Source organism: Gastrolobium bilobum, unplaced genomic scaffold (assembly GCF_033153095.1).
Source record: "Gastrolobium bilobum isolate Gb01-03AN ecotype WA unplaced genomic scaffold, APGP_CSIRO_Gbil_v1 utg6177, whole genome shotgun sequence".
NCBI lineage: Eukaryota > Viridiplantae > Streptophyta > Magnoliopsida > Fabales > Fabaceae > Gastrolobium > Gastrolobium bilobum.
Window position 1 is genome coordinate 50,368 of NW_026895619.1, and position 13,708 is coordinate 64,075.

The window sequence follows — 13,708 nt, forward strand, 5'->3', positions numbered from 1 at the left end:
TCCCAAACTATGTTTGGTCTGGCTGGGCCATGGTGCCCTTTATCTTTGCTGATCACCTTTCCTGCAATCGCCAGGCATTGTTTTAGATGCTTCTTCCTGGCGTTGGACGTTTCTCCCCCGCCGCTTAAACCTCCAGAGATCATATTAAATACTCCGTGCTTGATGGTGGCGGAGTCTTCTTCTTCAACTCGCCTCCCTCCTCGGCTCGGGCTTGTCTGTGTTCTGGTTCTTTGAGGTGAGTCTTCTCTTTGGCCTCGTTCTTGGCGGGACCGAGCGTTGGCCTGATTGGTTTTCCTCCTTTCTGGCGACTTGCTTCGGTCGCGGTATCGCCTGCCTGATCTGGAGGGGCGAGCATTATCTCATCCGCTTTTTTGTGTATCGCCTTTGATGAGTTCGTCGATCTCGTCCTTGAGGCGCCTGCAATCCTCTGTGTTGTGGCCGCTACTGCGATGAAACTTGCAGTATGGTGCGACCTCTTTGCTTGGTTGCTGGGGCCTTTGGTTGCTTTTGGGATCCTCTTTGTAATCTGTTTGTAAGACAGCGTGCGACTGTCGTTCGGATGTGTCCCGCCCAGAATGGCGGGCGGAACGGCTGGATGCTTGGTATCCTTTCCTATTTTCCTCAACATGATTCCTTCCCTTGCTGATCGCCTTTTCTTGACAGTGGGATTCATTAGCTCGACTCCCTTTGTATTCTTTAATTCTCATAAATTCCTGCGCCTTTTTCTTGACTTCCTCTAAGTCAGTAATTTCATGTCGCGCGAGCTCGTAAGCGAACTCTCCTTGTCGCAAGCCTGACAAGAGTATATGTACCTGTACTTTGGGGTCTAGGCCTTGCACTTGCAAGGCCTCTTTATCAAAATGATCTAGGAAGGACCGGAGGGTCTCGCCAGAAAGCTGTCGGACTTTTTCAAGGGCGTGCACGAATTTGGGTACGGGGCGACTGGTTGCAAAATGGGATTGAAACTTGCTTGCTAAATCGTCCCATGACGCAATGTTGCCTGTTGGCAGGGTGGTGTACCAGGTAAGGGCTATCCCTCCCAACAATGTTAGGAAAGTTCGGCACATGAGTAAATCTGTTTCGCCGTGGAGTGTCATTGCTGCTTCGAATTTCTGGATCCACTCAAATGGATCGGTATCGCCAACGTATGTGGTGATGTTGGAGGGACCCTTGAAACCCAGGGGTATGGGAGTTAGCCTTAGGCTATCGGTCAAAGGCTTGTTACGCCCTGACGTGTGGGCATGGCGTTACTCTGATATGTTCTCGTTGTGGACGAGGCATTTGTGGGGCTTTAACGAAGTAGGAGAGGGCCGGGGCTTGGTGGAAAGCTTGCTGAGCATCATATGGTTGTTGGTTAGGATTCGGGCAAGATGCCTGAGGTTGTGGAACGGCTGCGTTATGGGGTTGCATGGCGTAGCCATGGAAAGGGAAACCAGCTTGGTGAGGTAGTTGAAAAGGAAAAGCTACGTTAGGCATGTATGGCCTAGGTAGGTATGGGGCGACCATGGGTATCTGGTGGTCATGGTATACTGGCAGTGGTTGACTTTGGGCTGGTAACGGAGGACGGGTGAGATAGGCAGGTCGTGGGACAACTGCTGGAAATGACATTCCAAAATGGACTCCGGGGGGAGGTGGCTGGTTTAGGACTACATTTTCTCCCTGCATCTCGCACACGGGTGCTTGATAATGTTGCAGGGCGATCCTCCCATCGTTCGTTGGCAGCAGTGGGCCTATGGTCTGTAGTACAGGAGGTTGGACTTCTCCAGCGGCCCGCTCGGCTGGGGCCGAATACATAGATGGAGGAGAGCTTGGTTGTACTGTATGTACGTGTCCTTCTGGCGTCATGGCCCTGGCGTGCTCCGCTCTCCTGGTGGTGACAACCATGTAGAGTTGTAAAAAGCGTCTGGCAGTTGTTTGTTAGTAAGAGGAAATGACCTGTCAAATGGATCTTTGGGTAAGAGAATGGGAATAGAAGTTTATCTTTTCCCACAGACGGCGCCAATGTACCGTTTGGTTCTGTGACCCCACTATGTACCCTTTGAGGGTAATGTTGTTATATGGATGGTACCTACAGCTAAGGTAATGACCAGGCTAGAAGGTATTATTCCAAGAACAAGCAAGCAGATATCAATGGTAGACAAATAGTATGGGTATGACTTAAGAGTATATGGGCGTAAATACAGTACATAAAAGATGATCTTCCTGTTGTGCCCATGAGGGCTATTTATAAGGAAAATAGTGTGGGTTGGTGAGGTGGGGGTCAGCCCTTCTTGGGATGTGTCCCCCTGATGGCAGTGTTAGGCGCGGTTGGCGCTGCCACGATGGCAGCGCTGCACTTACTGCATCAGGCGATGTCAGCACTGAGCAAAGGGGCAGATTCCTTTGCAGTGCTTATGGCGACTGGGTTTAGCGGTTAATGTCCCAAAGTGGGACGTTTTGGTGTATATTTTGAACGTGCTGCAGTCTTGGAGAGCGTGAGGGTCCACGTCAGCCCTAAGGGCTGACTCAGAAGAAAGCTGAGGATTGAACCTGAGTAACTGGGCCGCTCCAGTGCTTGGGCCATCCGAAACATACCCCACACGTTTTTATGCATATGTAGGAAATAAAATTATTTCCTATAATATGATAAATATTAATTTTTTAAAAATAATTACTATACTTATTTATAAAAAAAATTAGATAACCATGGAAGGAGTAACAACTCACTAGTACTATTCAACTATTTCACGAAAGGCATTTTATAAAAAAAAGGGGCATTATATACTTACCACCAAAAAAATTTACAACATTTACCACCAACCTAATCACCGTTGATTTTCGTCAATCTATCAGTTCTAATTTATTGAGAATACTAATTAATTAATAAATGCGACCCAATAACTTCTAATAAATTATAACTGTTAGATTGATGGAAATCAACGGTGATTAGATTGGTTGTAAAAGTTGTAAATTTTTTTGGTGGTAAGTATATCCTTCCCCAAATACAAATAAAAATTAGATAAACATTAATTTGTTAGGATTAACTATGGATAAATAAAGGGGATAATATACGTTCTTCTCAACTAAATATTAAATTGTTAGGCGTTAAAAAATGGAGTATTGATTGACATTAAAAATACTTTTTAACATATTATATGTTTAAAATTCCGTAGCCTGATCGTGACTAAAAATAAATCTTGGTAAAAGCAAAGGGTAACCATAATAAATATTAATAATATTATCAACAAAAAATATTAATAAAAACCAGTGGTAGGCATAATAATCATTCAATACTTAATATTATTGTCCAAGTTTTGTTTTGTTTTTTGTTTTTTCTCTTTCATTCTTCTCACGCTGAGCTATTATTTGCAAATTGATGAAAACCCATACGCGGCAGCCCTCCAAGTTATCTTATACATGGAACCTTATCCTCTCTTTGATTGGCGAGCATCAAGGAAAATACAAATAAAGCAATAATTGGAAAATGATTAATTTGAACTATGAGACAAAATGGGCTTTTTTTTACCACTATAGTCTTTTTTTTACCACTATAGTCTTTTTTTAATAATTAATTATCAAATTGACCTTATTTATAAACTATTTCAAAAATTTAATTTTTGCAGAAAACATAACACCAATCTACTCCTGTTTGACCATTGACCATGAAGCCTACCCGAGTACACTCCTACCTACCCGGGTATATTTTGAAATTTTTTACCTACCCGAGTACACCCCTCCCTATCCGGGTATATTTCTTGAATCTGAAAAAATGTTTTAATTATTTACCCGGGTAGAAAGAGGTGTACTCGGGTAAATAATCCAATAGGTAGTGCCAAGAAAAACCAATTACAAATAAGCTTCCCATTTTTTAAAGAAACAAAAAAACTAAGATTCTTGAAGACAGAACAGAAGCAATCAAAGCACAAAGTTCCAAAGTTCCAAAGGAACGAGTATACAGTAGAATATGAATCAAATACAAGGAAGCAGTGACCAATGAATAAGACCCTAACATGTCAATCAGATCTTGGAAATAAATCAACCTCAGAAACAGAATCTAATATGAATATGAATTTCGTATGAGATCACCCTGTATGGTTCCCGATAAAGTACAAGCATCAAAAGCAAACGTATAACCATAAAATATTTAATCATAGTTGATTCGAGAATTTGGAAGAACAGAATTTTCACACAAAATTTTTAGTCTCATCCCAGTTTACCTTTTTCGCCAATCTCAAAAAATCATTGAGAAAGTAAAGAGTACACGCGTAGAACAGCTACATACACACAAACAAGATGAAATAAGCGAAAACATTCTACTAGCCTTCTTGGAATTTCTCAGAAACCAAACTAAGGCACGGTACATGTAGAAAGTAGAAACTGCAAAAAAAGTATGATTATTTACCCGGGTACACCCCTCCCTACCCGGGTAAATAATTCAAACATTTTTCCAGATTCAAGAAATATACCCGGGTAGGGAGGGGTGTACCCGGGTAGGTAAAAAATTTCAAAATATACCCGGGTAGGTACCCGGGTAGGCTTCATGGTCAACGGTCAAACAGGGGCAGATTAGTGTTATGTTTTCTAGAGAGGTTAAATTTTTGAAATAATTTATAAATAGGATCAATTTAATAATTAATTATTAAAAAAAAATTATAGTGCCGACAAAATGCACCATGCATGAATTTCGTCACCGAAACATTTAAAAAAAAAAAATTGTAATTGGAACGCGTGCATTTCTACTAGCTAGTGTAAGTAAATCAATCATAGAAATTATTATAAAATTATCCATTCAGAAGGTTTTTTTTTTGGGTAAAGAAATTTGAAGCTTTTAAATAAAAGATACATTGTTATTTTTGATTTTGTTATTTTATTCATGATTTTATCTTTTTACTCCATGCATGTTCATCGATCTTTCTATTTGATATCTTGTTCAAAACTACTATTCATAATCTATGATCAAATGAACATAGGCCCCACTGATTTTCATCTTATCATCGTTAACTCGAATTTCCAGAAAAGATATAGGAAGTTAAACTTTCAAAAATTTGCTACATCTAATTTAAGATGTGGGTTTGAGTTGGCCCAAGGATGGATTCCTTCGTTGCTTTTCTAATATATATATATATATATATATATATATATATATATATATATATATATATATATATATATGAGTAAATATCTTTTTGGGTCTCTAATAAAACACACGGTCTCCACTTTAGTTTTTTACAAAAATAAATTAGTTAGTTAGTCCATAACAAATTCAAAGTGGACCCATTTTAGTCCTTTTGAGGGACTAATATGGGTCTTTTTTGAATTTGTGAGGGACCACGATTTTAACTGAATGAGTCCACTTTGAATTTGTTAGGGACTAATTGACTAATTTATTTTTGTAAGAGACTAAAGTGGGGATCGTATTTTTTGTTAGGGACCAAAAATGATATTTACTCTTTTTTCTATTTATAGGTTTGAACTCAAAATCTCTTATATTAAAGAGAACACGTTTTTTCTTTTTCTTTTTTCTTTTTTGAAACAAGAACAAGTTTCTTTAACACTTGAAGTATGCAACTTAAGCATGCCTTTCATGATAGTAATAAACTAAAATGCATGTTTGTAAAGCAACTCGGATAGAATTCAATCATAAAATATTAAAGGGAAAAATATTTATCCCTTTAAAAGATAATTATTTTAGTTAAAACTAGTATTTTTTAATAAATATTTAAATTAAAAAAACTCTTATTTTCTTCTACCATGGTTTCTGTTTTTCTCATCATAAAACTTAATAATTTTATCTAAAATAACATAATTCAATATTCTTTAAAAGAATAAACACTAACTCCAATATTTAGTAATGAAAAATACCATTTGAGCTACAATTTTTGTTCAAATTAATTACCCTTTTACACCAAGATCTTTTATTTCAGCCCATTCCAATGATTAATTACTAGTGAATATTCTTATTTTTCTTTCAGATGAAAAGATCTACTCAATTATTGAAACGTGTTGGTAGGAATTGGAAGTATTATCTGTACACACGTAAATGAAGGAAAGGGATAGCCTATTAGCCTAATAAGAGAAGTTCTTTGAGCAATTTTGTTAAATAAAGAGGGAAACAAAACAAATAAAAAAGAAAAAGAAAGAAAGAGATAGGGAATTCGAGATCAACTACTATTGGGGTATATACATATATATCCAATTCGAGATCAATTTTGTCACGTGATCGGATGTAAAGTTTGATGTGGTCAAAAAAAATTATAATTATATATTATAGATAATATATAGTTATAATATTAAAGTTATATTTTTTTCTTTTTTTTTTCCAGAAATTTAATTATGTACTACAGATAATACATAGGAAGGTTATACTTACAATTTATTTTTGTTTATAATCTCTTATAATCATATCTTAACCGTTGATTTTCGTCAATTAACGATTATTATTTTCGTAAATTAAATTCATTAATAAATTATTAAATCATAATAAATAATAATTATTGATTGAGAGAAATCAATAGACTTTGAATGACCTCATAGCCATAACCCAAGTTGATAATGGGCGGAAATATTAATTACACGTTATGTCTAAAGGAGTTAGACATAGAGAGGACAAAAACATAGGCTTTGGTGGCTTTCCAAGAATAAAGAAGTTGATGTGCAATAGCTGCTATCAAGTGGGGTTCAAACCTTAAAAATCGCTTCAATTGAGACTATTATGGCAAAAACCCATTTGGAGAAATCAATGATACACTTCATTTTTATTTTTATTTTTTCCTTAACATTTTTGGGATACAGTGGATTACAATATTGTTCTTGGACTTATCTTCTATCCTAAACCCTGACAATTGCTTGGAGCGTGTGTGCACCATTCAGACATTTCTTCAAAAAGTACTCATTATGAATGATGTCAGGGTTCTTTAAAAAAAATTGTAACGTTATTTAAAGAGTTATAATTTTCTTCAACATTGTTGTATAGACCCATCTTTTTATTGATAAGTAATTTAATTAAAAAAATCATAAGTTTAAGAATATATAAAAAGATTATAAGACCATATCAATAAGAGCTGACACAGTTAGTGGAACCTTCTGTCCATATTTTTTCTTTTTGGTAGGTTATATATAATCTGTCGTTAATTTTTTCTATTATTGTAATTAGAAATGTAAATGGATCAGATGAGTTGTCAAGGACCTATAATTTATCCCTTTTTTGGTCCATTTTAAAAATAATAGAAACTTGAATTCATTAAAAGACTTGTTTATAAATCAGGACATATGTCAATTTTAGTAAGTTTGGCCAGTAAGCCCTAGCTCGTATTTTTTAATAAATAATATTTTGTTTTACTATATTTTTAATACAATAATATCTTATTTATTTTTAATAAATTAATAAATTATCATTTTTAATAAAATAATATTTTATGATTTTTTAATTTTTTTAATTGTCGCAATCTTTTCTCTTTTTACTTAGCAAACACATATTTTTTTAATCCTAAATTTCTTCCATCCGTTAACTTTTGTTATTCTTTTACCCCTTTCTCAACTTCTCATTCCTTTCAAATTATCAATCGCTCACCATTGACTCTCAAAACTTTTTTATGCAAGATGAGTCAATATCACATGATATCAATTTGCTCATATGAAAGTGCCTTGATCAATCAAGACATGCAAATTGCAATTCTAATTCTTTTAGTGGTGCGGATAAATAAAAAAAGTCACAAAATCTAATCTCTCCAAACAAATATTAATTAATAAAAGGGAAATATTTTTTTTTATGTTACATGAGAAAACTTATTTCATGTTACACATCTATCAAAGTCAGAGCCAATATTTTCTTCTTTTTTTTTTAGTTGTAGAACTTACCTAATTATGTGTCTGTATAAGATAATATTATCTCATGTAACTTAAGAAAAACATTTCCCTTAATAAAAATACAAAGTGTAAGGTGTATTCTTATCATTATTATTTATTTTTTATTTTTTACTAAAATATTACGACATATATTATTATAAAAGGAACTTCATAAATGCATTTTTTTCTCTCGTTGAAATTGAAATGAAATTCATTTATGCATCCAAAAGTTTATTATTTATTGTAAAGTGTACAAATATGTACTTAGAGTAAATTTTAAACATTTTTCTATATACTACCTCATTAAAATTAAAAATACGTAAATTTTTGTGACATAAATAAAAAGCGAATAGAATAAATACACTTAAATAACATGTTGGTAACTTTAATAACAAGTATAGTAATGAGCCCAGTATTATATAGATACTAGAAATTTATGCCAACTATAGATTAAATTTATAATTGTTTTAGCACATTTAAAATCAAATCCAAATTTTTTTTTCAATGGGTAAATAGAAATCGAAGGTTGGATTATATACATATTGAAAGAGAGACATTGAAAGGTGGTGGTAACCCATTGGCATATCTTCAGCTTGCAGCTTTCTCTTTCCTACTTCTCGTCTCTGTCTCTCTCTCTCTCTCCTCAAATTCTTAATTTTGGTGCCCATTTTCTTTCAATTTCTCTCTTTTTCGTTCACTCTCTCTCTCTATACATGCAAGGGTTGGTGTGAGTGTTTCAAGCTTGATCTCGATGTTCTGCTCTTTCTTCGCTCGGATCCTTCTCCAATTGCTTCGTAAACTACGGTTAGGGTCCCAATTCCATTTCCAATTTCGATTACCCAAAACGTTTTTTTTTTTTTTCCTTTCTTCTCATCACTGAATCTGAATTCCATCCTCCAATTTCATCTTTTTTGTTTTTTGTTTTTTGTTTAGGTCCATTATAGTTACAATTGGGTCTAATTATTGTTATTTTTTTTTTTACGTAAATTTTTTCATTTGTTAATTTCAGGAACACAGTTTTCACTGTTTCCTTCCGTTTATAGCTCAAGTTCAGCTTCTCTTCCAGCTAAAAGATTCTTAATTGCTTGGAATTTGAGTTATAACATATTTGGATTTTAGCTTCAATAATTTCACGTCCTATTCAGGTATATTCTTGTTTTCCTTGTTGAGCTGGGATATGTGTTTTGTGAACTAGGTGGTAGTTAATTTTGTCAAGTCTTGAACACTGCAATTTTCTCTTTTGATGGGGGGTTGTGTGGAAATTTTTGTTTTTCTATCTCCAATCAAAAGGATGCTGTTGCTCTATATATTTACTTCCTAATGGGGTAAGCATAATTAATATGATTTGAAACTGTAATCCCATGCTTGGTTTCATTTTTGCGGTCTGATTTCCTTATTAACAGGAGATCATCATTAATTTCTCAGTGTTTTTCTAGGTAGGAACCAAGTTATTAAAAAATTTTTCGTGCTTAATGATTTACCTACCCTCTGTCATCTACACTTTTATAAAACGATGTAGGTGCTTGGCTTTTATGGTGCTTTCAATTGTTTCCCTTTCCATTTAAGAATTGTGGTTGCTCTGTTTGTTTGATTCACCTTGATAAAGGTCATTTCTGGTTTTGTTCTCTATTGTCTACATCATTGAATATCATTCTGCTTGTGTCTTGATGTGTTCTACACCCTGGTTCCCCACACAAAGTAAGATCTGAAGATAAGAAAATGAAAAGGAATTTAGTGGCTGGCACAGAAAATTTAGGATATTTCTTGCTTTCATTCTGAGTTTTATTTTGCAATTTTTAAGACTTTAATTTGCGATTGTAAAATGCTCTGCAGAGACTACTATTTGAGAGATGAGTCAAATGAAAAATGAGATCGAGGATGACAAGCTCTGCAATGATCACACACAGTTGAATGACATGGGTAATGGAGGAAGTGTTAGTGGAATTGTTCTGAAGAAAGGGCCATGGACATCTGCTGAAGATGCTATTTTGTTGGACTATGTCAAGAAGCATGGAGAGGGGAACTGGAATGCTGTTCAGAAGCACTCAGGCCTGTCTCGTTGTGGAAAAAGTTGCCGACTGCGATGGGCAAATCACCTAAGGCCAAATTTAAAGAAAGTGGCGTTTACTGCAGAAGAAGAGCGGTTGATTGCTGAACTCCATGCCAAAATGGGAAATAAATGGGCACGCATGGCAGCACATGTGAGCACGTTGTATATTTGTCGTTTCTTTACATATTTAATCATTTTGTTTCTTTCGGTTTTGGTAAAATATCTGAATTCTATTTGCCATCGGTGATGTCAATGCCGTTTCCGTTTATGCTTTGGCTTGTCCATATCAATATAAAACAAGCTAGTAAGATTTATTTATCTCTCAGCGCCATTCAACAACAAACATGTAGATAAATAAATGAAACTGATTATTAAAAAATCTGCATATTGATGGTTGCATTCCTAGAGCTGGTGTAGAGGCTTAAAATACAGTTTACTTGTCATTTAGTAAGATTCCCTTTTTAAAATAAAACATTCTGTGTATCTTCATGTTTGTTTAGGGTATTCAGTAATCAGTATCTTGGTACAGGGTTCCAGAAGACATTCATATCAGAGCATCTGTTAAAAAATTTTCTGTTTACTGATCAGTGTTTGTTCTAACTTCTAACTTGTATATTGAGATTAAAAGGGGAAACCTGGTCCTATAAATCTTGCGCTCTGCGCACGGTTCAAGAAAGGATTATAGTAGGCATCCTTATCTTTTATTTGCAAATTAGAGCATAATTTTATTCAACATACATATATTAGAAAACATCATGGAAGCTGTTAATGCCTAATTTTAAGAAGGTTGTCTGTGTCACATCTTGGTTGGTTTTGTGGACTTCTGGTGCTCGACAAAAAAATGACGTATAGTAACTTGCCAAACTGGGGAAATGACTATTATATTGATTTTAAAGAACATTTGGTTGTCAATAGATAAGGTATGTAAGTCTCAATATTTATGGTAAGTCGTAATGATAGTGATGTATGCATACTGAAATATGAAAAACTATTTTTTTTCTTGAGATTGCATTTATTGTAATGAAACTTGTGGATATTTGATTATCCTTGCGTATCAGCCAATATTTTGTAACTGCACCAATCAGTTTCTTGCTAGTCTCCTCTGCTTTTTCATTCAGTCCAAAACACAATTCTTCTCTCTTTCTAGAAAATCAAAAAGTTATTGGTGAGCTTTAGCTCACATAGTACCACCCATGATCTTTAAGATCATACGGATGCTTTTGGGTGGGGGCACTTGGGGGTTTTGATTCCCCACTTGCAATTTTTTCATTCCTGTGTAGATCCCAGAAGAGGTTTTCCCAGCAACACCAAAAAATAAAAATAAAAACAATTAAATAAAATAAGAAACTGAAATGTTCTGGAACGGCTTAAGAGTGACAGAAATTAGTATGTTGAGGGAAAATATAAGGTGAGGGATTAATGGTATGAGTAAAAAGAGGAGGAAACACTCCTGAACTTTTTGGTTTTTTAAATCAGAAAAGTAGAACATTTTTGTCTGAATGAGAAGCGAGAGCTACCTCCACCAATGGAGGAGGCGGCTAGAAATCCCCATATATATTTGTTTTCATTATCATGTATTCATTTTCTTAATCCATGATAATTTATAATGATTGATTTCTTCTACTTTTAGTTGCCTGGTCGTACAGATAATGAAATAAAGAACTACTGGAACACCCGGGTCAAGAGGCGTCAACGGGCTGGCTTGCCACTTTATCCTCCTGAAGTGTGTTTGCGAGCATTGCAGGAGAGTCAGCATGGCCAAGGTACTGGTGGAATCAATGATGGTAATAGAGGGCATCATGATTTCTTGCAGAAAAACAACTATGAAATACATGATGCAGTATTTGACAGTTTGAAGGAAAATCAGGGAATCTTATCTTATGTGCCTGAGCTTCCTGATATTTCTGCTAATAGCATTCTGCTAAATGGTCTTGGTTCTCCTTCATATTGTAATTTTGTGCCATCAACATTACCTATCCATAATCATCTTCAAGAGTCAACAATGTCTTTTGTTGGTTCTGGTGGAACAAACAAGAATGGGTTTTATCTGTTTGACCATATTCAGGATAATATTTGGGATAAGATTGCACAACCATTTGGGTTGCATTCTCCCCTTGATCCTTGTCCCTCCTCACATAGCTCAATTAGTTACTGCCATTCACAATCAAATGGCAATTCCTCTGCTTCTAAGCCGACTTCTGAGGCTGTCAAGTTGGAGCTCCCTTCATTCCAATATCCAGAAACCGATTTTGGTAGCTGGGGTACATCTCCCCCACCTCCATTGAATGAATCTGTTGATGTTTTCATTCAGTCTCCTCCACCACCTAGTGCACTAGAGTCGGATTGTTCTTCACCACATAATAGTGGCTTGCTTGATGCTTTACTCTATCAGGCAAAGACTCTTACTTGTTCAAAGAACAATTGTTCTGATAAGAGTTCAAATTCATCTACTGCAACTCCTGGGGATAGAGCTGTGAGTTCTGCATTGAACATGTACGAGACAGAATGGGAGGATTATGCTGACCCTGTATCTCCCTTTGGTGCAACTTCAATCCTGAATAAGTGTCCTGCTGTTGGTGCCAATGGGAACTCATGGGATGAATGGGCACCTGCTTGGACCTTCAGTGGTTAGTACCTTTTTGTGCAGTTTGATGAAGGATGATAGTTGAAAACACATTCACTAATTATTGCACAGTTCCACATACATCTTTGGCACCATGCAAAACTTCTTAATTATGTTTTAAGATTACTTGTTTTACCACATGGTTTATTGTTTCATTTGCCAAATATATTCTTGAAATCTCAATTTCAAGATAATTGATGAAAACTCATTTTAACTTATCAGAGATTCATACTGTCATGCACATTCTGGATCTTAAAAATATTGACTCATCCTTAATAAATTAAGAATGGTAACAAATTTTCTTTTCTATGGTACTGTGTGTCTCACGATAAATTCATTTATTGTTTTTGATGAAAGTAAATGTGGTAGATTTTCCCCTTAGTTCCTGTGTTAAATTTGTCAGCTGCAACAGATCTGCTGTGATTCCTTGCAAAAGTTGAGATTTTTTTAGAAATTTCTGCAGGCAACAATGTGAAACTAGAGCCTGATGACCAGGATTGGACCCCTAATAGTGAAAATCAAACCATGTCTGTGTTGAATATCACTTGGCCAGATGTCTTGTTAGCTTCAGATTGGGATGAGCTAAGCTGTGGGCATGGCAAGAACCAAGCCATCATGACTGATGCTAGTGATGATTTTGCGCACTATAAGCATATGGCTGGTGGAACTCATTCTTAAAGAACAGGCTTTGTTCTTGCGCTTGGAATAACATTCCTCGTGTCTCTCGAATTTCTGATCTTCGTTGAGAAAGTGCTGAAATGTTTATGTTTTTGAACTTTTTACTATACATTCATGTTGATTTTTTAACATGGGCAATCAGGTATTAGTATCTCCTTTTCTGAGAGTCTTATATGGGTATGACTTCTGTTATCAAATGCATGGGTCAGAGACTCGTGCCTTTCTCATGTAGCTTTATAAATTCTCTCTTTCTGTGTTGAATTTATTGGAACGATCATGAAACTCTTAGGATGCCAATGCTTTTGCACTTTTTTGAATAATTTGTAGAAGAACATTGCACCAGAAACTTTGGACAGCAAGCAGCTGAATGGAGTAACAATATCTTGCGCTTCTTTGTTAATGTTTGTAGATTGTACTCATATTTTGTCATTGATTGTATTATCTGTCTAGCCTGTTTAAGATAATGAAGATCTTCATGTGTCTTTTAAGTTTAATTTACCCAGTATGTATTCTGGATAATTTTTTTTCTTAGA

At 35.3% G+C, this 13,708-nt stretch overlaps 1 protein-coding gene and 1 pseudogene across 1 annotated transcript; one reads left to right on the plus strand and one right to left on the minus strand.

Annotated features, from left to right (window-relative positions):
* Positions 1-359: 359 nt before the first annotated feature.
* Positions 360-1,097, minus strand: LOC133284681 (uncharacterized). The gene has a single exon (XM_061481753.1). The coding sequence runs from the start codon at positions 1,095-1,097 to the stop codon at positions 360-362; it is 738 nt and encodes a 245-aa protein (XP_061337737.1).
* A 7,304-nt stretch (positions 1,098-8,401) lies between these two features.
* On the plus strand, positions 8,402-13,472 carry LOC133284675 (transcription factor MYB33-like; annotated as a pseudogene).
* The last annotated feature ends 236 nt before the right edge of the window (positions 13,473-13,708 follow it).